The 27,366-nt window shown below is 41.1% G+C and overlaps 1 protein-coding gene across 1 annotated transcript in view; it reads right to left on the bottom strand.

Annotated features, from left to right (window-relative positions):
* Nucleotides 1–26,440, bottom strand: part of LOC132820044 (sodium- and chloride-dependent neutral and basic amino acid transporter B(0+)-like) — a 255,512-nt gene extending 229,072 nt beyond the window's left edge. The window contains exons 1-9 of the mRNA XM_060831964.1: nucleotides 26,323–26,440; nucleotides 25,490–25,621; nucleotides 19,753–19,920; nucleotides 14,584–14,722; nucleotides 13,648–13,780; nucleotides 11,077–11,217; nucleotides 8,966–9,194; nucleotides 7,062–7,187; nucleotides 3,446–3,568 (exon numbers count right to left, since the gene is read on the bottom strand). Of these exons, the coding sequence (XP_060687947.1) occupies nucleotides 3,446–3,568; nucleotides 7,062–7,187; nucleotides 8,966–9,194; nucleotides 11,077–11,217; nucleotides 13,648–13,780; nucleotides 14,584–14,722; nucleotides 19,753–19,920; nucleotides 25,490–25,621; nucleotides 26,323–26,392 (1,261 nt within the window). The 5' untranslated portion in view covers nucleotides 26,393–26,440. The remainder of the gene's footprint in view (nucleotides 1–3,445; nucleotides 3,569–7,061; nucleotides 7,188–8,965; nucleotides 9,195–11,076; nucleotides 11,218–13,647; nucleotides 13,781–14,583; nucleotides 14,723–19,752; nucleotides 19,921–25,489; nucleotides 25,622–26,322) is intronic.
* Between the last annotated feature and the right edge of the window lie 926 nt (nucleotides 26,441–27,366).

Below are 27,366 nucleotides of genomic sequence, written 5' to 3'. Positions count from 1 at the left end.
CATCTTCCTGTTAAAGAGCTTATGGTCGAAACATCAACTCTCCTGCTCCTCAGATGCTGCCTGACCGGCTGTGCTTTTCCAGCATCACTCTCTTTAAAACCAACCATCCAGCCAACTGAGCCAAAAGAAAACAGTGTGGTGGTGGTGGATAAGCAGGAATATCATAGGGGATAGTGGAGGAGCTGATCATCACAGGAGGAGACTGAAGAGAAACAGAAGGAACATCGGTGAAAAGGGAGAAGGCTAGGAGAGGTGGGGAGGGTATATAATGTAGAGGAGGAGGGTAGAGTGTGAACAAATCAAAGGAAACATTAACGGCCGCATCTTTCTCTTAACTGGCTCATACAGAGGGCTAGCAGAGAATGTGCACTATAATGGGAAGGGTTCAAGATCTCTTCCTGCACAACGCAATTATACCGAACAGAAACAGAAATTGAAGAATATGATTGCACAAGGCCTCATTTGAAGGCTTGGCAATGAAGGGAAGCTTTTGCTACAGATTAAAAGTGAATGAACAATTCCGTGTCTCAAACATAATTTCTCTCAGAGAGAAGCACTTGGGTGCACCAACAGTGACAATGGTGGTGGAGCTGGTGGGAAGCAGAGAGTATTCCACATACAGCCATGCAGGACCAGTCACAGGTACATGTATCTGGAAGTTAAGGGCATAGGGATCTGGCTGTTCTGCCACCTGCGGAATTCTAAAAGCAAAGGAATGTGGATGCTGGAAATCTGAAACAAGAACAAAATTTGCCAGAGAAACTCAGCAGGTCAGACAGCTTCTGTGGAGAGAAAGCAGAGTCAACATTTCAGAACCAGTGATCCTTCTTCAGAACTCATTGTTGCTAGGAAAAGATGGGATATACACTGAAGACAGGGATTGGGAGAACGGAGTGAACAACAGGTGGAGGTGGAGCCCACACAAAGAGAGAACACTTGTTGGGCAGACAAAGGAATGGATACTGTTGAGCCTGGGAGAAAGAAAAGTTGCTTATGGGGACCATTAGTGAGTGAAAATGGGTTAGCTGCGATGAAAGGAGCCCAAGGTCATCTGGAAACTCTGATCAGCATCCCATTTCCATTTGGGGTCCCTGCAGTTGTCAGGACTCGATATCAAGTTCAATATTTTTCGGGCCTGAGCACCTTCATCCATGTCATCCCTCCCACTGGGCCTGACCTTGTCAAAACAGTGTTGGGGCATACATAATGGTAAATTCATTGCTTTTGGATCCAATATTCTATCATAATAACAATCTAACTGTTTGAACATAGGACAGAAAACATTTCTTCTGGTATGCACTATCACAAATTTCCATATGTACCAGTTTAGTAAATGATTCATTGTAGGAACAAAACATTGAAAATGATTTGACATAAACCACTGAAACGTGCACTGTCAAGACTACAACAATGTCTCATAAAAGTTCAGGGATATAACTTTGATATTTGTTACAATCTGGGCTACTTCAGACACAATGAGAGGTGTACCAACGCCAAATTAGACAATGGCTGTTTGGCTGCACTTACAAAAAAATTACATAAGAAAACATCATCAATATTAACCCAGATGAATATTGGTCAACAGTAAGAAAAAAGACAATGAATGATTCACAACTGAGGGCATTTTGGAAAGTTATTATCAAAGTCCGGCCTGATGGGATACAAAACGTGTCAGATGTGCTCCAAGGGATTTAGCCAGACAAGGATGAGCCAGGGACCCTCAAGAGGCATGCTTTTCAAACATAAACAGATGCTTGTAGCTGAAGCTCTTTAGTAAACTCTATTGCCTCATTATACCAGGGGCATATGGGCATAGGGTGAAAAAGGCCCCTGTACAGCTCACTGTGTATTGTTCAGTTCACAACAGAAAAATCGAGAAGACTGTGAGAGTGTATCAGGCATGTCAAAGTCAGCCACCACATCAACAGAAAAAAAATTTCTCTACCCTCACAAGATTCCAATATATCTTTGGTTGAAGCTTGTAACAGATTTACTTACCATCCACGGTGACAATTTTCTCCAAGTCACTGAGTAATATTCCAATTTTCCAACCACCAGACATTGGAAGGATTGCTCAACTACACCCATGGTAATCACCATAAGTATAAAGTGCATTGTGTACCTGGAGAAAATATCTGAAATTGGATCATACTGCACTGATAAATATTTTATGGACCTAGGATACCTTGGATGTGTACTACATGGGGTCTAAATCATGTGACAGCCTCACCACATTATCCCAGACCCAATATTTTTGCTGAATGAAATGGTTCATACTATTCAGCCATCCGTCATGAAATGAGCAACTGGACACCATCTCCATATTGCCATGTCACACTTCATAACAATACGTCTAGGTATGGGCTTTCTATTACCAGCAACAATCACATTAAAAAGCAAGTCAGGACACATTTGCCAAGTCATGAACAGTCCAATTTCCTGTAAATATGGGATAAACATCTTGAACATTCAGGCAGAATAAAAACAGCACTCATTTGACATCTGGGTGTGGAATTATCTAGTTTGTGAGAGTGGTAAAAGGTTTGAATCATACATCCCATCCAGGGAACATGGTCACCCACAGAAGTACTCAGAAAGTGCAGTGAGCCTTAAACCCAAGGAGTCACAATATCTAATGGAACAATGAGAAAGAGGAATAGAAAATAATTTGGGGAATTGTACAACATTCTAACATTGAGCATTCTGACTGTGCACAGAACACCACCAGAGGTAAACTCAGGGAATGAAAATGTTGAACGCAACCATGAAAATAATCTCCTCTTTAACAAAAGGAAAGTCACCAAAATATCAGTGAGCCAAGAACAGTCAGTTGATAAATCTAGATCACAGGACAGAAAGAAGATCATGAGATCTGGAAGGATTATTAAATTATTGATTCATTATACAACCACTTAAAGTCTTAAACAGTTCAATTCTTAAACTCCTAAGCACAGTGACCTATTTTTGGAGTGATAGTTCTCACAACCAGTCTGAGATATATTTATTTTCATTCATGTATGTTATAGGAATATAGGAATATCATTTTAAGAAGAACATGCTGATGAGCATATAACCTTGATATAATACATGTCACTGACAGCTATAGACTTGTTCAGTGTGCAGTACATATTGCGAAGGGAGAGCAGCTATGCTTCCCTGTAACAACTAACCGCGATAACGAATGTGTCTGCTGAGCAATTTTATGACATAATAAACTGAACCGTGGTCCTGTTTCCCAGTCCTATTGTAAGAGTGGATTATCTGAGAATAAACTCAGAATCACAGCAAGATATCAATATGACATGATCACTGCACAACATTAAACAACTGCAAAAAGAAAGGACCAGAACACTAATGCCTTCTTTATTTTTTCATCCTGTGAATTTGATCACCTTTTACAGTTACTGAGTACATGTGAAAACAGCTGATATCACTGAAATACAACCTACCTGTGTCACACATAGAAGGCCAAGCAGATAAAATAACGAACAAACACCAGCTGTCAGAAGAAGGCGCTTTGATTGGACCAATGTAGGGAACTGGTCTTGCAGGGCTGTCATAACTGTTTCTAATGGAAGAAAATGTCAAATGAAGACATTAATTAATAACTTGCACAATGACAGGACAAAACACCACTGGACACACCAAAGCCCTGGAGTAAAAGGTTTCTGCATCCATTTTCTGGCTCTGAGATATGTATTTTTCCCCCAGTTGTATTTTTCCTGTTGCTCTGATACAGAGGAAAACTGCATCATCGTTATCCTCAAATATCACGTAGGGTGTTTCAACATGAGTGAGTTTCAACATGAGTGAGTTTCAACATGAGTGAATAAGTTTGCTGACCATCCTGCTCCCTGTAAGGCAGGTAAATAAAAATCCCCATCTCTTGAACAGCAAGATCTGTCTCAACGAAAAGATAAATTCTAGGCATGAGAGCAAAGAAAAGATATAGAACATTAACATCTGAGATTGAAAATCACCACAATAGCTATTGGGCAGAGGAACATAGAAATTAGGAGCGAGTGGACAATTCAGCCCTTCAAACCCACTCTACCATTTGTCACATTCATGGCTGTTCTTATTGTGGTCGCAATTCCTGCCTGTTTCCCACAGCCCTTTGTCCCATTTTTCATCAAAACATATCTATTTCTTTCTTGAATTTGTTGATTGATTCTGCCTCTTCTGCACTCTGGGGCAGTGAGATCCACAGATTCACAACCCTGTCAGAGAAATAGTTTCTCCTCACCCCAGTTTTGAACCTACTTCCTCTCAGGCTATATCTATGACCTCTTGTTCAAGACTGTCCGACAAGGAGGAATATCTGTTCCACATCTACCTTATCAATCCCCTTGAGCATTTTATGTGTGTCAATCAGATCATCCCTCATTCTTCTGATCTCCAGCGAGTACAAGTCCAACGTATTCAATTGTTCCTCATATGACAGCCTTTTCATCCCTTGAATCAACCTGGAGAACCTCCTTGGAACTGCTTTTAATGCCACCACATCCTTCCTCAAGTAAAGAAACCAGAACTGGATACAATACTCCAAGTATGGTCTCAACATCATCTCATACAATTGTGACAACATTACTTTTATAAACCAGTTCTTTTGCAATAAATGCCAAGATTCCACTTGCCTTTCTTATTAGATGCAGCCCCTACATACCCACTTTCTGTGATTCATACACAAGGACACCCAGATCCCTCTACACTGAGGCACTTTGAATCTGCTTCTGATTTAATTAATAATTTGCTCTTTCATTATTCTTGCCAAAATATGTAACCTCGTACCTATCCACGTTAAATTCCATCTGCCAGATTCTAGTTCATTCTCTAGCTGTGAATTTTGTTTTGTTACATTCTGTCCCTCCCGGCAGCTCATTGATATAGATTGTCAACAGTTGATGTCAGAGGATTGAACCCTATGCTACCCCAATAGTTACAGTTTGCCAGAAGGACCCATTTATCCCACCCCTCTGCTTTCTGTCAGTCAACTAATCCTCTATCCGAACCAATACTCTACCCCCAAACACCCTCCGGTCTAACCTTTTGTATCAGTCTTAATGCAGCACCTTATCAATGTCTTCTAGAGGTCTAGATATAACACATCCACTGTGTCCCCATTATCCAACTTGATAGTTACATCCTCAGAAATTCCAACAATTTTGTCAAGTTCAACTTGTCCTGTATGAAACCATGCTGCCACTGGGGAATTGAGCTTTGTTGTTCCAAGTGGTCAGTTCTCTCCCTTATTATTGACTCCAGCAACTTCCTCATGACTGAGGTCAAACTAATTGATCTACAATTTTCCATGTTTTGCCTATCTCTTTTTTCAAATACAGGCTTCACATTAAAGTGTTTCCAAATCACTGGCACCTTTCCAGAATCGAGGAAATTTTGGAATGTAGTAACTAATATATCCACTATCTCTGCTGCCTTAGGGTGCAGGCCATCAGGTCCTGGGGACTAATCTGCCTTTAATCCCATCAGTTTACTTAATACCTTTTCCCTAGTAATTTCACCGAGTTCCTCTATAGTAACTGCAGATTTTGGGAAGAAATTATAATCTTCCACTGCAAAAAGACACAAAATACTGGTTTAGTGCCTCTGCCATTTCTGAGTTTCCCATAATTACCTCACCATTTCCATCCTCTAAAGGGCCACCATTTACTTTCACTACTCTCTTCCTTTTTATATACTTATAGAAGCTTTTGGTGTCAGAGCTTATGGTTTTTGCTAGTTTCCTTTTATTGATCTCCTGATTCTCCAGAGTGTCTCAAACATTTGCAGTATGATATGCCCTAGTTTTTGTCTTTATGTTATCCTCGACCTCCTTGTTAAGCCATGGATTATCTTTTACCTTTCTATAATTCCTTTTCCTCTCAGGAATATACTTTAATTGACAGGTATTTAGTAACTCATTGAGCATTTGCCACCATTTTTCAAATGTCCTGCTCCTTTAATATTTTTCCTCAGTCCCCCAGGGCCAACTGCTTTCTCAGGCCTGTATAATGACTTTTGGCCAACATTAAAACTCCTGTATATGACTCTGTCTTCACTCTTGCCATCTGAATTTGAAACTATAGAAGGTTGTGATCACGCCTTCCAAGATGATCCTTAACTACATGATCATTTACCAATCCTTCCTCATTACACAATACCAAATGTGAAGCAGCCAGTTGGCTCCATGACACGTTGCCATAAGAAAGAATCCCTCAGACACTCTATGAATCTTCCTTCAATACTACCCTTGCCAAGTTGATGAATCCAATCAATATCTATGTACAAATTACCCATAATTTCTGTTGTGGCTGCCTCATTTATACTAAGCCCTACTTTGGAAGTACTGTTTGAGAATCTGTAAATTATTCCTACCAAAGGGTTTCTTCCCTTGCCTTTTATTTCCACTCAGATTGATTCAACATCTTGGTTCGTAGTGCCAATATCTTTTCTTAATGCACCTTGATATCTCCCTTAACCAATAAAACAGCTCCACCTCCTGTTCCTACTTGCCTATCCCTTTGGAATACTCATTACCCTAGGACATTTCACTCCCAGTACTGATCTTCCTGCAACCACATTTCAATAATCTTCACCAGGTGATGTGACTGGTCTCTATTTGTGTTGTCAGCTCATCAACTTAACTCTGAATGCTGCATGCTTTTGCTAATAAGTTCTACTGGTTTGTCTTTCTCTTTTAATATTTGCTCATACACTCTCCATCCTTACCTACTAATAACACTGAACCTCATCTCTCTCATTTACTCCAACTCACATTTTGATCTTCTATGATGCCTTCCCTCACCATCGCTGTTAGTGCAAATTGTATTGTGAAATCATTTGGATGCCGATGCAACTTTTCCCCAATTTTTATTTTGATGCAGGTGCTAATCATTTAAGACAAATAGCTGCATTCTTCTTTCAGACAATAAGGGAACAATTGCTACAAAGAAATGTTGTGCGTTTGTCCACTAACATCACCAACAGCACTTTTTTGCCCAACACTGTCATAATTTCTTCAAAAGAAATGATTTTTTTAAGTGATGCAATGCCATTTTTACCTAAACCTGCAAACTGTGTGTCAACTCCCAGAGTGAGCAGCATGAAGAAAAATGAAACAGACCATAATGGTGCCCACGGTAACTGTGCAAGGGCCTCTGGGTAGGCAATGAAGACCAAACCGAAACCTGAACAGTGAATAGAATTGAAATGACACAATGAACGTTGCTATTAACTTGTTGACATTCATTTCATTTAATTTATTACAGTTGCCAATATTAGCCAACATTTGCAAAACTATTCATGTCACCAAAGTTGTGCGGATATGTGTTTACAATAAAAAACATTAGTTATTATATATTTGTAATACTAATCACTTTCAATTCAGAAATTATAATATTTAGAAGCAGTGAACACTGAGTTCAGAGTGACATTTGCAATCTAAGCAAAAAAAGAATCTCTCTGATATATTGGTGAAACTGGCATTTTAAAACAGGGAATAATGTTGGAGAGTAGGGAATGGGGAGAAATAATTGAACGGATAATTTAGAGTGTTTCTTAAATGGTTGGGGATTGTAAAGTGTAGTTGTACAAAGAGACCTCAGTCTCCTTGGTGCTAAGTCACTGAGGGTTAACATGTGTGTGCAGCAAGCTATTAGGAAGCCTCATGGAATGTCATCCTTTATTGCAAGAGGATTTGAGTACAGGGATAGTGAAGTCTTGTTTCAGTTGTATAGCAGCTTGGTTAGGCCACACCTGGAAACTGTGCACAGTTTGGTCACTTTTTCTCAGAAAAAATGTCATTGCATAGAGGGAGTGCAACAAATGTTCAGCAGACTTGCTCCTGGAATGGTAGAACTGTCCGATGAAGAAAGATTGGGAAAACTGGGCCTTATTCTCTCGAGTTTCGTAGAATGAGAGGCAATTGCATTGAAACTTACAACGTAGTTAAAGAGAACAACAGAGTAGCTGCAGGTAAGATATTTCCTCTGTCTGCAGAATCTAAAACCAGCGGCCATAATTTAAAACTAAGGGGGATGCCACTGAGGGCCAAGCTGACAAGAAATTAGTTTATTCAGAGTGTTGTGAAACATTGGAATTGTCCAGCACAGAGGGCTGTGGAGGTCAAGATTTGAGTAGATTTAAGATTGAGATTATTATATTTCTGATTCTCAGTGGTGTACAAGGTCAGGGAATGGAATGAGTAAAAAACATCGAAATGTTTGATCCTTCATTATTACATGGAGTAGTGAGGCAAACTACTCAGACTGAGTGGCCTACCCCTGTTCCTATGTTCCTGCCTCCATTCAGGCTGTCAAACCACTCAGTGCTCAGACTACTGGAGTAATCAGAATGTGTGAACTGTGTTTTATTGTAACTTTACCTGGTCATTAATTACTTATCACAGCATCATCAACCGATACAAGTGGCTTAGCACAGAACATTTCCATGTCTCTTGCTCTTTATATTAAACATTTTTTAAAATGTACCACTGTCAAATTGAATATTTGAGCACATAATATGATCAGTAACTAATCGTCAATAAATAAAAACTGTCTCTGATTCACCTAAAAGCACAATATTATGGAATTCATTCAAAATTTACTTCTTAAATATAAAATGTGGCTCATATGAAATGTAATTCTAAGGTAAATAGCAAATCTTACAGTGAATTATAATGTTAACTGAGTGCTTTTGAAATTTACTATTCTGTGATTATTTCAAAAGCTCACTTTTAAGAGCTAGGGTTCAACCCCGGGCATACCATTGCATTATTCAGCTCCAATCCCTGTCCAGTATAAACCAAACATCATGGCAATGTGTCTTCAGAGCCTGGCTATCAGTTTGGATCTGAGGATTGATTATTGTGTCTGGACACTGGAATCACTGGAATGTTGGGTTGAATCACTTCAGAGAGAACATTAAAGCTGTCTGACCCTTGACAATTTTAACAGCTCTAGTTTACCTGACTGGGCAACCTCTGAAACGGGCTTATCTTGTATGTGAGCCATGTGTCCCAGGATGGAGAAGATGACAAATCCAGCAAACACACTCATAGCACAATTAACAACACAGACAATGATGGTATCTCTGTAGCAGTTATTGTGGAACTTGTTGTAAGACGACAATGCTACTAAAGTGCCCCAACCCACTGAGATAGAAAAGAAAATTTGAGTCGCAGCATCTTTCCAGACCTGGTAAATACAAAATAGAATAGATGTCTGGAGGGAAATGAAACACAAACATGTACAACAGATAAACGACATTAATGTGAAGATAATGAGAACTCGTGTGGTTAATCCATGGTGAACTGAGCAAAGTAGCTCCCTCTGGTCAACAGTAACTCTTCTTAAACAGAACAGTCATCACTACAGTCGATTATTTACAGTTAAATTTCCTCTGGGATATCTGACACAGGTCTTTCTGGTATAATGAACGTTTCATTAACACAAATTACCTGGACTGTGATTGACGATTGGGGACGCTTTTCTAAAGTGCAAAAATTCAAAAAGTATGTTGGCTAGAACATGATTACATCGGCAACACTGTAAGTTGCTCCTTGTATTGCGTGATTCTTGCATAGCGCAGGGTCACACGGAACGTGACTATTGCACTATCGAAGACGTGACTGTATACTCTTTCACCAGCCATGGTTTTCAGTGACTGACTCACTTGCAGTATTGTACTGACCATAGTTAATTCCATTCTTTTCGTGAAAGTAACAACAAAGAACACCTTTTACCATAAATAATGATCACTTTCATATTGTAATAATATCACAGTAGCTTAATATCAACAGGAACCAGTAAAATTACACTGTAATTTCTAGGATTATGTAAACAATGGTTAAATGATTTAAATGGAAATCAAAATCCAATTCCTGTCAGAAAAATTAAGCAATAAATAGTGTTCACCATTGTCTATTCACAAAGACTGCTGTATCTTTGGACTGAATACAAAATTCCAGCCATCATTATCCAGTATGCATGAGGACACTGTCAGCTTCACAAATGTGGTATTGCCTAGTCTGCCTATTTGCATTCACTGGGCTCCATGATGTTTCTGTCCTTATGCTGTTGACTGAATCACCTCGGAGATTTGTTTCAAGAAACATGACATTGAAATAGCCTTTTAATGACGTGCCAAGCATTTACTTACTGCCAGTCACAATTTCTGGCACTTAAACTACCTACTGGAAGAATGGAATCACAGCTTGGAAGTCACCCACTCAAACTTACACTTCCTTTTCTGTCTCAGTCCTTGCATTGTTATATTCCAAGTACGATAATCTGACTGGTTCAAGATATAATCAGTTGCTTTCCAATGTTCACTCCAATGTAGATTTCAGATATAGACAATGTTCTTTCATTTCCATCTCCCACTTCCAGGTACTTGCAGCACCAAATATCATTGACATAGAATGGATAAGGACAAGGCTCATCAAGAGTGGCTCTTTCTATTGCCCTGATACAGCAAAATGTGGGTCAGTATTTGCTTTGTAGGTCAATGAGGTATTTCACCTGAAACTCCTAAATCATTTCCAAGATTTCAGAAAGGAGGAGGCATGAAGGAAGAATTCTATTGCATCCCAATCCCTATCATAATTCCTCATCAATTTCGATCCTCTCGTCCATCATAGCTGATGCCCTGACCTTCTTTCCTGTTAATGGCAGGATGATATAGACCTTAAACTGACTCTTTGAATTCATCACAAGCTTTGTTAAAAATTTCCAAGAATTGAATTAAGGACTCAAAAGCAATACACTGATTTTAAATCAATGATGAAAGTGAGGACTGCAGATGCTGCAGATCAGAGCTGAAAATGTGTTGCTGGAAAAGTGCAGCAGGTCAGGCAGCATCCAACGAGCAGGAGAATCGACGATTCAGGCATGAGCCCTTCTTCAGGAATGTCGATTCTCCTGCTCCTTGGATGCTGCCTGACCTGCTGCGCTTTCTCAGCAACACATTTTCAGTTTAAATCAATGATGACAAGCTAACAAAGTACATGTGCTGAGGCACGAATCGATTCAACTAAAAATACTAATGAGACTCAATCATTCATATTGCTGTATTTACCTCAGCATCAGCCAGTCTGGAGAAGTCTGACTGGCTTCCGATGTAGAATTCAATTCCTTTAGAAGCTCCCTCCAGGGTAACCCCTCGGATCAGGAGTATGGTCAGGACCACGTAAGGGAATGTCGCAGTGAAATAAACCACCTGAGCATGGAGAGCACCTTGTTAGATTTTCCTGTATTACTGGTACAGCAGAAGAAAATAAAACCTTGAAGCAGTACAAGGCCATGTGGCCCCACCATGCAATAAGATTCTGCCTGATCACCCTGACACTTGCCCTCTCCAGAACCTTTGACTCTCTTGTACATCAACAATTTGTCAAACTCTGCCTTGCATATATTCAATGATCTGACCTCTACTGCTTTCGGAGGAAGAGTATTTGAAAGATTAAAAATTCCACTTCATCTCTATCTCATTTGGAGAACCTTATTTTGTAACTGTGCTCCCTGTTCGAGATTCTCTGAGAAGGTCAAGCTTTCTAAGACCATTCGAAATCTTTGAAGATCATTTCTCGGTCTCCTAAATTCCTGTGAGTACAGGCTCAAACTTATATTTTCAAAAGAATTAATACAAAGACGTTCACTGAACTTTCTCCAATACAAATATACCCCCTAACTAAGGAGACCAAAACAGTAGCTGCTGTACCTTTGTAGCAAGTTTTGCCTACTTTTATACATCATTCACCTTGGAATAAAGACAATATTATCCAACCAAATGGCAAATTAAATGGATTCTCATCAATGCATCAAAGGGAACAGATGACAAACTGAAGAGGAATAGTAACATGGAAGATGTACGCAAGGATTGCGTTTTCATCTAGTTCACAGGGTTTGCATGTTGAGACTTTGTTTTGTGATACCTTGTTATAATGTGCTTATTTAAACACTGCTAAACCTATAGACATGAGGATCTCAAATTTGAATTTAGGCAACAAAATATGAAGATTTTTATTACAACAAAATGGTTTCTCGATTTAAAAGAATACTATAAAATGGCCTGTGAATCATACTGCTGAACATACTGCTGATTTGCAGAATTAACTTGCAGTTGAAAGATGAGGACAATAGAGTTTTCATAAGATAAACACTGATACATTAATTGACCATTTGAACAAACGTTGAACTAATACATGGCATGACAATTTACGTAAATTAGATATCCTTCTTAAAGGAAATACCATTGGATTAGCCTGTCTTCAATCATATCACCATATTACAATTGATTGGACATTTTTTTGTAGTTAAGAACCCTTTCCCAGAAAATATCATTAGATTAATTCACTGTAAATCATATGTGATTGGTCTTTCTTGTAATTAAGACTGTACTATTTCTTTAAAAACATGTAAATAATGTGTAATTTTCAAATGTAATTGCGCAACTTTTCCCCAGAACACAGAAGCTTCAATCTCTGTGTTGCTGGATAGAATTGCATCAAGGTACCTTAACTGAATCAACTAATGACCCTTGTTTTTTGAATAGACCGCATTTGTCGATTCCTTTGACCGATCTCGAACCCTTCTTAAGGGGACACAGGTCTTCAGACATTATAACAAAAATTACACAATGAAAAGAATCAGTTAAAGGTAATTCTTACCCAAGACGCTCACCTCCTCACTGGGTAGGTACATAAAAGACACAGCAAGTTGTTCCTGACGTCAAGTTGGACCTTATGAGATTTCTCACCTGATTCTGCATTAAATCTCACCTTAGCACAGGCTGCTCATGTCACTAACAGATTCCACCCACAGTAACTGCTACACAGCTGTTACAACATATTCCTTCAACATTAATAACTACTAAAGGCACATTACACTGGAATGTCACATGTTGTGATTCTTCTAACAGCCTTAAAATTACATTTGCTCTTTGGTTTGGAACCTATCCAACAATACAACGGGGATGAAGGTCAGAGCTTTGTTAGTTAACCTCTGTTGTCTTCCAACCTATCACAGAATCTTCCTTTTACTCACCGAACCATATTCCCCATGTCCATTGTCTTAAGAAACCTCTTAAACTGTTATTTATTTCTCTCGGTCAGATGAAAGTCCATGGAAGTGAAAGATTAGCTCGGTTTGTCTTGACAGGTGCTTCACAAGCTGTTGAGCATTACCAGCATTTTATTGTTTTCACCTAATGATTGTTCCTCAGGTCTCAGTCCCATTCTCATGTCCAGACAAATCCCATTTCACTTAAATAAAACCCTGATCCTATCCTTCCCCATCACCGCCACCACTCCCCACCCCCATCCCCCACTCCCCCCCAACCCCCAATCCTTCCTCAGCCTTCCACAGCAATTGGAAATTCACCCAGAATTCCAGTGTCAGTGAGTGAACCCTTAGAATGAGGGACACATCGCAGGGGTTTGGGGAAGTTGCTGTTCTTTCCCTCAGGAGAACATTCTTCAGATCTCCCTCAGGCCTGAAGTGTTGATGAATTATGAATCTCCCATTTCCCATAGAGACACTGTTAACATCACCTGGGAGATAAACCAGACACTTCACAAATTATTTATCGTTTCTCGCTTTACTGTTACTTTGTCACGAGTTTTAACTCTATTTATCACCAATCATTTACCTTTCCTGAAGATTTGATTCCTTTTGATAATGCTGCCCCAACTATTAGCCAGGCAAGAAGCAGACAGAGGGCTAAATACCAGATTACCTCCCCAGTCTCATCCATTGAACTGGAACGGCGTAAAACTGCTTTACTACAGAAAATAAGAACAAAAACATGTAGTAAGTTAGGACACTCTTCATTACACACAGATGTTTTTAGACATAGTGCATCAATGTGTTTAACAAACAGAGTTGTGTAATATCTAAATTAATTTTTGATTTATAGAAGCTTTGATTCTTGCACTCAGAAATAAATGTGAAGTTTGATATTCTGTATGACATTTTTTTCCTCGTGTGTATTGATCTTTTTCAATGTAAAGCTTTGTTCAAACAAGTTGATGAGATTCCCTGCAGCTGATTTGATGTGAAAGAGTTTCTGACAATGTTTCACTGACTGCTTCACAATGCACTGTGAAACCTATCTGGTTTAGTCACTATGTCTTCCAATGAATTCAGCTCCTTCATCTTCCTACACATGGTATCTACCTCCAGACAGTTAATCTAAATCCAGTCCCAGGACTGTGTGTTAAAATAATAACTTATTACAATTAAAAGCAGAGAAATGAACATCAGTCACACATGATTCTAACCATTTCATGTTTAAGAATTCTGGTCATGAATATTATCCTTGAAGAGCAAGAAAACAAAAAAAAGTGTTTTGCTTTATAAATATTGTCAAAGTTACAATGCTTAGAAACCAGAGGAATATTAAATAGTAAAAGTTTCCTTTCCATGATGCCATTTTGTAACAAGTGTGCAATGTAAATAATACCTCAATCAAAATGAAACAACTTCTCTCTCATTAAACACATATAAACAAACTAACCAACCCAAGAGGAGTTACTGGCCCAGCTGTGTAGGTTATTGGTGCAGCTATCTGCAGCAAGGTACTTACTCCCAGTATTGCTCACTCGGGCCCTGGTGAGGATTGGAGATTTCTGATCCATTTGGACAAGATCCATTGTTTTCCTGCAGCTGTGTTATATTAACGATTTCAAAATATCCATCACTCAGAGTGAGATTGCAGAGAGTCTCTGGAAAATATGTTTCAGTATTATACATCAATTTTGCATTCCATTTCAATATAACCAGGGTCACTGTTTCACTCTGACTGAATTAGTTAATCCTTTTGATTACATGGGTAAGGTCATGCATAGATCAGAACACAGAGGTACAGTCCGTGCACCACGTTCAGCACAGTCCTGCTCTGGTGCTCAATCTGCTTAATCTCTTGTTGGATAAAAGTCTGCATAAAAGTAATTAGAAAACCAAATTAAAATGGTACTGTATATAAAAAGTTACTTCAAAAGTATTCATTGGAGTTATTGGAGAAGACTTTAAGGATTATCATGGGCTGGATTATCCAGGGAAGGAGAGTCTCACATACCTTGCTACACCACTCCTTGTTTTACAAAATGAATGAATGGAGCTCCACAGTTCTGAGCGGTAGATTCAACTCAGGGCTCTCTCAGAAATGGGGAGCCACATTTTCAATCTGACAGTGCTTTCACAGCACAGAGCCTGCCAGGGGAAAGCAAAACCCCTTTTCACAACTGCTGTCTTCTCACATTTTAATGTTCCTGACAGCTGCTGTCAAACAGGAAGTTCATAACATAAATGTGTGTTAGGGTGCAGGGAAGGGAAGGTGCTAAACTGATAGGAAAAGGGTGCCAGCTAAATAGGGTGCATGTAGGTAGGGTGCAGATATGCAAATCGAGAGCTATGTAAAATTCCATGTGGATAGGAGCAGGGTGACAGGTTGCCAGGTGGATAAGGTGCCAGCTGAGGAGGTGTAGGGTGCCAAGTGGGTACGATGCCATGGTGCAGGATACCAATGGAGTTTGCTAAATAGTCCAGTGTTGAGGGTAACTTGAGGATGATAGGAGAATTTTTTGGGGGAAGGGAGCAGTCTTGTTGGTCGGTTCCAGTAGCAACAACATTGGTGGAGGGGGATGGAGTCCAATGGTAACAGTGAATGGGAGGGTGGGGACAAGTTTCATATCGGCAGAGAACTGGGGGTGATATCACATTTCCAGAGGAAGTTGGGGGCAGGGTGTCACAGCTGTGAAGCCATGTGCAGGGTTTTCAGAGCAGATTGTTAATTATTGATTGTACTGAAGCTTTCTTAGTGAGGTGGAGGATTTTCATAAAGAAGATCTCCTTCTCTAGCTGTGGTTACACACAAAAAGAATGCATTTATATTTTGTTTATGATGCATTTAATTTTAAAAGCCTTTGAGCTGATTGGTGACTGAAGCAGGATGCTGTTAAATAAGATAAGAGCACATGGCATTTGGGGCATAGTACTGGCATGGATAGAGGATTGGCTGCCTGGCAGAAGATAGAGAGTGGTGATAAAGGGGCTTTTTTGGGTATTGCAGACGGTGACTAGTGGAGTTCTGCAGGTATCAGTGTTGGGACCTTCACATTATACATTAACAATCTGGATGAAGGAGCTAAGGGCATTGTTGCTAAGTTTGCAGATGAGACAAGCTAAGTGAAGGGACAGGTAGTGGTGAGGAAGTGAGGAGGTTATAGAAGGCTTACAGAGATTAAGAGAGTGGGCAAAGAAGTGGCAGATGGAATACAATGTGGAAAAGTGTGAGGAAGTGCACTTTGGTCGGAAGAATAGAAGCATAGACTATTTTCTAAATGGGGAAAGGCTTCAGAAATCTGAAGTACACATGGTCTTGAGAGTCTTGGTTCAGGATTCCCTTAAGGTTAACATGCAAGTTTCATTGGCAGTTATGAAGGCAAATGCAACTCACTTCAAGAGAGCTAGAACTCAAGAACAGGGATGTACTGTAGAGTCTGTGTAAAGCTTTGGTCAGGCCTCATTTGGAATATTGTGAGCTGTTTTGTGCCCTGTATCTAAGGAAGGATGTGCTGGCATTGGAAGAGATTCAGAGGAGGTTTACAAGAATGATCCTGGGGATGAAGGGCTTATCACATGATGAGCAGTTGAGGACTCTGTGTCTTTCCTTGAGGGTGTATCTCAGTGAAATTTTAAGAATACTGACAGGCCTGGATAGAGTAGATGTGGAGAAGTTGTTTCCATGCATAGGAGAGGCCAGGATCCTAGGGCACAGTCTCAGAGTGGAGGGATAACCCTTTTGAACTGAGGTGAGGAGAAATTTCTTCAGCCAGAGAGTGATGAATCTATGGAACTCATTGCTACAGAGGGCTGTGGAGGCCAAGTCATTGGGTGAATTTAAGGCAGAGATAAAATAGTTCTTAATTGGTAAGGTGATCAAGCATTACAGGGAGAAGGCAGAAGAATGAGTTTGAGAAACATATCAGTGATGATCGAATAGTGGAGCATACCTGATGGGACAATTGGCTTAATTCTGCTCCTATATCTTATGGTCTTATGATCTTACGGACATCCATAATTACTCTGAGCCCAGATGAACCACATTGTTGAATGTACTCTTATCAATTCACTTTCAGAAACTAGCAATGTAAAAATGAAATTTCAAATAACATAAATCTCAAGGATAAGATGAAACAACTGTTTTCAAAAATTACATTGTAATTTTAGCTCAAAAATAACTTCTTCATATCTGAATTATTTTTGGCAAGATGTAACATTCCAAATTCTGAAGTAGAAGATGTGGAAATTGATCGCGACTTGAATGAGTCCTAGCCTATGGAGATAAGGACTTCCATCACTGAATTCTGTGGGTGTATAATGGAAAATCCATGTCTTCTGGGTGTTGATAGATGTCCCTAACTGTATGGTATTAGACAGACAATGATTCTATTCTTTATAAATTAAAAACTAAAAAGATGACTTCGTCACGGATTTTGAAATACTAAATGGAACAAATAACATCAAGAGTCATCGAGTCAGAGAGATGTACAGCACAGGAACAGACCTTTCAGTCCAACTTGTCCATGCTAAAAAACATATCCGAAATTAATCTAGTCCGATTTGCCAACATTTGGCCCGTATCCATCTCAACCCTTCACATTCATATACACATCCAGCTAACTTTTAAATGTTTTAATTGTACCAGCTTCCATCACTTCGTCTGAGGCAGAGAAAAACTGAGTTCTATTCTTCTGGAATATTGGATAATGGAAATGTCCTAAAATTTCGAGAGTTTTTTTTTGGAATAAAAATATGAAGCTCTTCAATGCAAAAATACAGGACTGTGGATGATCCCTGACTGCATTGTACACTCTGGGACTGTCGGTGATCCCTGACAATATTGTACAGACTGGGACTGTGGGTGTATCCCTGACTGTATTGTACAGACTGGGACTGTGGGTGATCTCTGACAGTATTGTACAGACTGGGACTGTGGGTGATCCCTGACTGTATTGTACACTCTGGCACTGTGGATGATCCCTGACAGTATTGTACACTCTGGGACTGTGAGTGATCCCTGATTGTATTGTATAGACTGGGACTGTGGGTGATCCCTGACTGTATTGTCCAGGCTGGTATTGTGGGTGATTCTTGGCCGTATTGTACAGACTGGGACTATGGGTGATCCCTGAGTATATTGTACAGACTGGGACTGTGGGTGTATCCCTGACTGTATTATACAGGCTGGGACTGTGGGTGATCCCTGACTGTATTATATAGGCTGGGACTGTGGGTGATCCCTGACTGTATTGTACGGACTGGCACTGTGGATGATCCCTGACTGTATTGTACAGACTGGCAGTGTGGATGATCCCTGACAGTTTTGTACACTCTGGGACTGTGGGTGATTCCTGATTGTATTGTACAGACTGGGACTGTGAGTGATCCCTGACTGTATTGTACAGACTGGCACTGTGGATGATCCCTGACAGTATTGTACACTCTGGGACTGTGAGTGATCCCTGACTGTATTGTACAGACTGGCACTGTGGATGATCCCTGACAGTATTGTACACTCTGGGACTGTGGGTGATTCCTGACTGTATTGTACAGACTGGGACTGTGAGTGATCCCTGACTGTATTGTACAGACTGGGACTGTAGGTGATCCCTGACCGTATTGTACAGACTAGGACTGTGGGTGTATCCCTGACTGTATTGTACAGACTGGGATTGTGGATGATCTCTGACTGTATTGTACAAGCTGGGACTGTAGGTGTATCCCTGACAGTATTGTACAGACTGGGACTGTAGGTGCATCCCTGACTGTATTGTATAGACTAGGACTGTGGGTGATCCCTGACTGTATTGTACAGACTGGCACTGTGGATGATCCCTGACAGTATTGTACAGACTGGGACTGTGGGTGATCCCTGACTGTATTGTACAGACTGGGACTGTGGGTGATGTATCACCATATTGTGCAGACTGTAGTTGATGTCCAGGATCCCCCACAGCCCCAGTCTGTACAGTATGGTCAGGGGAACACCCACAATCCCAGTTTATTTAAAAGTAGATTTTCTTTCAAAGCTGAAGTATTTTGTCCTCTGTTTCAGAAATTTCAACTTGACTCACATCAAGATTTCACATTAAGTCTTGTCAATTCACACAACATGAACCTTTGATAGTGACATGAGACATCCTGAGTTAAATAGTGTTATTGTGGAAGATGAGATGAAATTAAAGAGATGAGACATTTAAATAATTGCAACAAAAACTCTGTGTGTCTTAGAGTCAGACTGTGTAAGAAATATATGTGAGATGATCGATATTTGGAAAAACTCAGAGAAAGAGAATAAGTTAAGAAAATGATAGCTGCAAAAAACACAGTAATAGACAGAGAAGGGAGTCAGTGTGAGACACAATACAGGGATGGAGAGAGATACAAACAATGAACGCAGTCAGAAAGAACACAACACAGACTTATTGACAAGGTGAAAGTAAACGTGAGACATGTGAAAGACTGTTAAATTCTGATGTTTCACTATTTATTTCTGACTGACTGTCCTGCTATTCCAGTGACTCAGTGCCATGATTCCTGCTGCTGCTTTCTATCCGAGTCTTTCTGCTGTATGGCCACAATGAGGATGGTCACTGAAACTATTGTTCATCTCTCTCCCTCACTCAGACTGACAGAATGAACAATGAACAGTCAGTGTGTACACTTTCCCCAGTAGAAGCTAACACTGTACCTTTGGGGGTCCTGCTGCATGTTTCATCTGCTCCCCACCAACTGAAGCAGTCTGCCCATGGTAGGGGTGATTGGAAGGAAGCAAACAGGTAGTATAGACTGTAGCCAACGATGCAGTTGTACGAAATGTTGGACATTGTAATCAGAAGCATCATAGCAATCCCCACACCTGAAAACAGAAGAAAGAACAGGGGAGTCTGGTTTGTGAATTATTGATTTAAAATAATGTATTTGACATGCATTTGGCTGGTCATTCAACCAAATTGGATTTTCTTTCAGTGAGCACAGGACAGAACAGGGAGACTGCCCTGGCTGACCACACCTTTGGGGAAATATCAGTTTTGTTTAATCGATTATGTTGGCTGCTTCAACATTCAGTGTCCAACAGTAAAGATTTCAAAGGCTTTTTGTATTAAACAGGAAATGTTAATTATGTTACAATTCTTTGTCTAGATTACAAGAATGATGCTCCTTGTCTTCACCTTTATATGCCCTCTCACTAATTCTTTAGGACACCATTATCATTGTGAGTGGTGATAATCACACATGCCCAGTCTTAGGCCATAAGGTCATAAGCTATAGGAGCAGAATTAGGCCATTCATCCCACTGAGTCTGCTCTGCCATTCAGTCATGGCTGATATATTTTTGAACCTCATTCTCTTGAGTTCTCCCCATAACTCTTGCACCCCTTACCACCAAGAACCTATCTATCTCTGTCTTGAGTATACTCAATGACTTGGCCTCCACAACCTGCTGCATCAATGAGTTCCACAGAGTCACCACCCTCTGGCTGTGGACATTCCTCTTTATCTCAGTTCTGATGAGTTGTCCCTTCAGCTTGAGGTTGTTCCCTCATGTCCCAGTCTCTCCTACTAGTGGAAACATCTTCTCCAGGTTTACTCTATTCAGACCATTCATTATTCTGTAAATTTCATTATTCTGTAAATGTCATTATTCTGTAAATCCTCCTCGGCTCCTTTGAGTCCTTAACTGTTCCTCATTTGACAATCCCTTCATCCCTGGGATCATTCTTGTAAACCTCCTCTGGACCCCTCCAAGGCCAGAACATCCTCTCTGAGACATGGGGTCCAAACATTTTCATATATTTCAAATGCCGTCTGACCAGAGCCTTATAGAACCTCAGTAGCACATCTCTGCTCTTATATCCTAACCCTCTTGAAATGAATGTTAACGCTGTATTTGCCTTCCTACCTGCCAACTGAACCTGCATGTTAACTTTAAGGGAATCCTAAACTCCTACCTTTTATGTTTCGGTTTTCCAAAGCCTTTCCCCAATTTGAAAATAGTCTTTGTTTCTATTCTTCTTACCAAATTGCATAACTCTCACAATTTCCCATCCTGTATTCCATCTGCCATTTCTTTGCCCACTCTCCTCACTACTGTAAGTACTTCTGCAGCCTTCCCACTTCCTCAGCCCTTCCTGTCCCTCTACCAATCTTTGCGACAACTGCAAACGTAGCAACGATGCCCCCAGTCCCTTTGTCCAGATTGTTAATGTATAATGTTGTGGTCCCAACAGTCCTTGTGGAACTGGTGGATTTATCCCTAATCTCTGCCCTCTGACAGTCAGCCAATCCTCTATCCATGTCTGGATGGGTTACTGTTTGGAGAGTCAGTGTAGACTTGTTGGGCCAAAGGGCCTATTTCCACACTAATCTAACCATGTCAGGACCTTGCCCCTAACACCACCGGCTCTTATCCCATTTAGCAGCTTCATACATGGCTCCTGATTTTAGGCCTTCTGGAAATTCAAATAGATCACATCCATTGGTTCTCCTTCGTCTAACCTGCTCATTACCACCTTCAAGAATTCTAACAAACTTGTCAGACATGACCTACCCTCGATGAAGCTGTGCTAACTCAGCCCTACTTTACCATGCACTTCCAAACCCTCCACAATCTCATCCTTAATAATGGACTGTAAAATCTTATAAATGATCAAGGTCAGACTAACCGGCTGATAGTTTCCTCCCTTCTGCCTCCATACCTTCCCAAACAGGGATGTTACATTAACCATTTTCCAGTTGTCTGGCAACTTCCTTGACTCCAGTGATTCCTGAATGTTCACCAACAATGCCTGTACAATCTCCTCAGCTATCACCTTCAGGATTCTGGGGTGTAGTCCATCTGACCCAGCTGAATTACTCATCTACAGACCTTGCAGCTTCCCCAGCACCTTCCCCACAGGAATGGCCCCTACACTCACCTCTGCCTCCTGACTCTTGACATCCTGGCACACTAATGCTGCCTTCCACCAGTGAAGACTGATGCAAAGTCCCTATTCACTTTCTTCACCATTTCTTTGTTCCCCATTACTACTTCCCCAGCCTCATTTTCTAATGGTCCAATGTCCACTCTCACCTCTTTCTGACCTTTTATGCATCTAAAGCAACTCTTGCAATCTTCTTTTATATTACAATCTGCTTATCGTCAGATTTCATCTTCTTCCTCCTTATTGCTTTTGTAAGTATCCTCTGCTAGTTTTTGACTGCCTCCAAATTTCCAGACTTCCCACTAATTTTCACCACATTGGTGCTTTTCCTTTTGATTTTATGCTATTCCTGACTTCCCTTGTCTGCCGTGGTTGCCTCATCCTCCCTTTACTATGTTTCTTCTTCCTTGGGATGAATTTCTGTTTTGCCCCTCAAACTACCTCCAGAAACTCCTGCTATTGCTGCTCGACCATCCTCCCTGTTATGGTCCCCTTCCAATCAACTCAGGTCAGCCCCTCCCTCATGGCTTTCTGGTTGCATTGACTCAATTGTAAAGATCTTACACCAGATTCCTGCTCTTCCATTTCAAACTGAAGGGTGAATTTTATCATATTATGGCCACTGCCCCCGATGGATCATTCACCTTAAGCTCCTTAATCGAGTTTACCTCATTACACAGCACCAAATCCAGAATTGCCTGTCCCCTGGAGGGCTCTATCACAAGTTGCTCAAAAAAATCACCTCGTAGACATTCTGCAAATCCCTTTTTTATTGGATCCCCTACCAACCTGATTTTCCTCGTCCAGTTGTATATTGAAGACTCCCATGATTACTGCAATTGTGCATCATTTTTTACATGCCTTTTCTACCTCCTGATTTATTTTCTGACCCATATCCTGACTGCTGCTGGGAGGCCTGGACATAACTCTCGTTAGGGTCATTTTTGCTCTGCAAACCCTCAATTTTCCAAGATGGCGACAGTGTAGCAGGGCTGCATGCAGACTCTTACCTAGAGCTCATCCACTTCCATCTACGTTTTAAAAATCTTTTAATTTCTGCTCTCTCTTGATTTTTTTTCTTTTCATTTCTCGTTTCTTTGGTGGGTTGGTCAGAGGCAACAAGAGCAGGCTTTACACGGAGTGGTGACAGCCTTCCGGTAATTGGAGGTGGCAGTGATGGTAGCAAGGACATTCCCCTGCTCCTCCAGCAATCGGAGACGGAGGTGATGGACTCTTTAAGGTGCCAGTGCTGGCATATTGGAGGACGGTGGCTGGAGTGGGAATCTTGGCACACCAGCAGACTGGCCTGTCAGTGGAATGAGGCACTCCGGCTCGCAGTAGGCCCAGAGCGGGGACACCTGGTGTCACCAAGGCATTAGCGGAGCAGGAGACTCCTGGCTGGAATCACGGGAGGCCCAGAGTGGGAACTCTTGGTTGTGGGACCCAACAGTCTACCCAGTATTGGAGGCAGCATTGAAATGGGCCCAGCAGTGATGAGATGGCGCCTGAAGAATGGTGACTCCTATAACAGCGGGTCCAGTGCAGACAGCTGCAAGTCAGTGGAGATGGGCGAGTGACACAGTTGTGGCATCTGTCTCCAGTCTCTCTTTGCAAAGGCATATTCCAGCAGGAGATGTGAGACAGTCACAAACTCCCCCTCCTTAAACCGCTTTGTAGGCAACATGCAGTGGCGCAGACAATCCAGGCGTACGTGAAGAATCTCACAGGTACTGCCCTTCTCACCATGAGTCAAGTGATGTCATGGTGCTTGTTGGAAAATTCTGGCGATGAGGCATTCTGCGAAATGACTTTGACAGTCTTCTGACTAACCTGTCCTTTTCCCACAGGGTCTTGAGGATGTTACATACTGACCTCTTCCTAATAGACCTGTGATGAAAAGTGTTTTGAAATTCTTCACAAAGGAAAAGCGATATGGAACAGTCTAATTCCTTGGAGCAGTCTGCAGCAACAAGACCAGTCCCATCCTTCTCAACACCAGGGACAAGTAGAACCTCAGTACATAGTCAGATTTAGTGTTTGTGTACTGAGGAGCTACACACAGCTTGATGCAGCCACACACAAAGAAGGACAGGTCATACACAAGAGAAACCAACACTTGTCACAGATGTGGTCACATTGAACCTCATATCATCCGTCATCATTTCCGCCACCTCCAAACGGACCCCACCACCAGGGATATATTTCCCTCCCCTCCCCTATCAGCGTTCCGAAAAGACCACTCCCTCCGTGACTCCCTTGTCAGGTCCACGCCCCCCACCAACCCATCCTCCACTCCTAGTACTTTCCCCTGCAACTGCAAGAAATGCAAAACTTGCACCTACACCTCCCCCCTTACTTCCCTTCAAGGCCCCAAGGGATCCTTCCATATCTGCCACAAATTCACCTGCACTTCCACACACATCATTTGCTGCATCTGCTGCACCCGATGTGGCCTCCACTGTATTGGGGAGACAGGCCGCCTACTTGCGGAACATTTCAGAGAACACCTCTGGGACACCCGGACCAACCAATCCAACCACCCCGTGGCTCAACACTTCAACTCCCCCTCCCACTCCGCCAAGGACATGCAGGTCCTTGGACTCCTCCATCATCAGACCATAGCAAGACAATGGCTGGAGGAAGAGTGCCTCATCTTCTGCCTAGGGACCCTCCAACCATAAGGGATGAACTCAGACTTCTCCAGTTTCCTCATTTCCCCTCCCCCACCTTGTCTCAGTCCCAACCCTCGAACTCAGCACCACCTTCCTAACCTGCAATCTTCTTCCTGACCTCTCCGCCACAACCCCCACTCCAACCTATCACCCTCACCTTAACCTCCTTCCATCTATCGCACTTCCAACGCCCCTCCCCCAAGTCCTCCTCCCTACCTTTTATCTTAGCCTGCTTGGCACACTCTTCTCATTCCTGAAGAAGGGCTCATGCCGAAACGTCGATTCTCCTGCTCCTTGGATGCAGCCTGACCTGCTGCGCTTTTCCAGCAACACATTTTCAGCTCCTCAGTAGGGTCCATCAACTCCAATTTCATGCAGTTACAAGATATTGCCTAGCCCTGCATCTCGATTTTATTTAAAAAGTTCTTAATTTGATTTTTTTCAAAAAATTCCAACTGATCTTTTAATTTGTAACCTTAAATATTTCCCTTATTTACCTTCAACCTGAAAGTAGCCAATAACAGTCATGTTAGTAGCTATTATCAACCAATGAACTTATGCCTTACCAGTGATGTCACTCTGCTGTGTTCAGTCCCGAATCCTGGGTTTCAATTCATCATTTTTATTAAAAAAACCTGACAAACTATGAGCCAAAAACCAATAGACAGCATGTACCACATCTAATAACGTGTATGGCAGATCAGAGTGCAACATTACTTCACAAGCTTGGCTTTAACCTTTGTCAGATAAGGGAGGTTTATTATTATTTATTAAATCAACACTATTACTTTTCCAAATTTGCTGTGACTGTATCGATAAAATAAACATTCACCTTGTAACATAGGCACAGCTCTCCACACTGCAACAGGCCCAAGGCTGGCAAACTGACCAAAGGAACACTCCAAGAAAAACAATGGTATCCCAACAAGGGCCAGCATGACAGAATAGGGAATAAGGAATGCACCTGGAAAATAGCGGAAAGGATTTCAATTTTCAAGTGAAACTCCATGCTTACGCTGTGTGGGGTGGATTAAAATTTACCCTGAAATCTCTACGAATGTCCAAATTCCCGTTTTGTGAATTTCACTCTCTAACACAATCAGATATCTTTTCAGGTCACTTTACACAATCATGTCGTGACATTTCTTTAATGCATTTGTCCTTGGTTTCCATCAATCCAATGGTGTGGGTTGTGAAGAGCCCTGATTTGAGCAGTTTTGATGATAATGTACAAACCTGAACACAGGGCCTGACTGAGGAGCCTGCTCTTCTGAGGATTTCACACATTGTGCAGTAAATATATCTGAGGTGGATGGCTCATGCATTCTAAACAATATCAACTGAAAATACATTGCAAATTAATAAATGAACCATTTACTTTGGTTTATAAATAGCATATATTTGATGCATCACATTGCTAATTTTAAACTATTACCTTGACATATCTCTCTCTTCATAAGAAAATAGTAGTCAAACTTGTTAGCTGTGGGATTGAATTTACCAGTTCACATTGAAATTGTTTAACTCTGCATTATTTACTATATCATTTTTAGTGCAATAAACATTTGTTATTTACTGAACTACAATTTTCAGGATAAGTCAACAAATCGATCCATTTAGTTCTGCCTTTCTTACTCTCCGATATTTTAAATTTCTCTACCATACCTCCTCCGTTTTTGTAAGCCAGGTAAGGAAATCTCCAAACATTCCCAAAACCCACTGCATAACCAATCATTGAGAGCAGGTAATCAGTCTTCGAAGACCAGTTACCCCGTTCCACATTCTCATCACCCACAGCACCATGCTGCAAATGTGTTGCTGGTCAAAGCACAGCAGGTTAGGCAGCATCTCAGGAATAGAGAATTCGACGTTTCGAGCATAAGCCCTTCATCAGGAATGAATTCTCGAATTCTCTATTCCTGAGATGCTGCCTAACCTGCTGTGCTTTGACCAGCAACACATTTGCAGCTGTGATCTCCAGCATCTCAGACCTCATTTTTTACCCACAGCACCATGTTCATTGGACCTCATTTTTTACCCACAGCACCATGTTCATTGGCGGTATCCTGGGAGAAAGAATTGAAATGGCAAGCTCAGACATTAATCTTTCTCAGACTAGATCTCAAGTGAAATGTATAGTCACCACTCCCACAACTATCGGAAAATGGTGCAGTTCTCTATTTAGCAGCAATGTCTGTCAGGTTAGAAACAGCCAGATGTCCACAGAGAGTCTACAATTCACAACGACCAAAATCTACAAATCAACAGTATCTCAAATTGTCTTACATGGATTTTTACTGTTTTGTTTTGTTGAAATACTCACCGCATCCTGTGGAGGGTTTGGCCGATTGTCATTCAGTAAGAACCGAAATAAATGCCTTCGGTCCATTTTCAGACATCAATGAACTATTCTTCCACTTGCACAAGAATTGGAAGTAAAATGTGGACACTCCTTTTGGCCAAAAGTCCTTCAACTTCTCATGAATGGATTATTCTTGTTGAGTCAGAAGTCAGCCTCTTACTGTGTTTCATAACAGGTGTAACTCTACTTAGCTAATCATTCAATTTCCACACTAAACATTTCTATTGAGTTAAATGATTTGTTTTCAGAACAGTTACGATCAAAGGGCATTCATTCCCTGTCCTCAGGGTTTGGGCAAAGCGCTGGTTTTAAAAGGAATAGCTTCCAAGTGAATCCAAACCAAGTTG

This window comes from Hemiscyllium ocellatum, chromosome 11 (genome assembly GCF_020745735.1).
Source record: "Hemiscyllium ocellatum isolate sHemOce1 chromosome 11, sHemOce1.pat.X.cur, whole genome shotgun sequence".
NCBI lineage: Eukaryota > Metazoa > Chordata > Chondrichthyes > Orectolobiformes > Hemiscylliidae > Hemiscyllium > Hemiscyllium ocellatum.
This window is presented reverse-complemented; position numbering and strand designations above follow the sequence as displayed.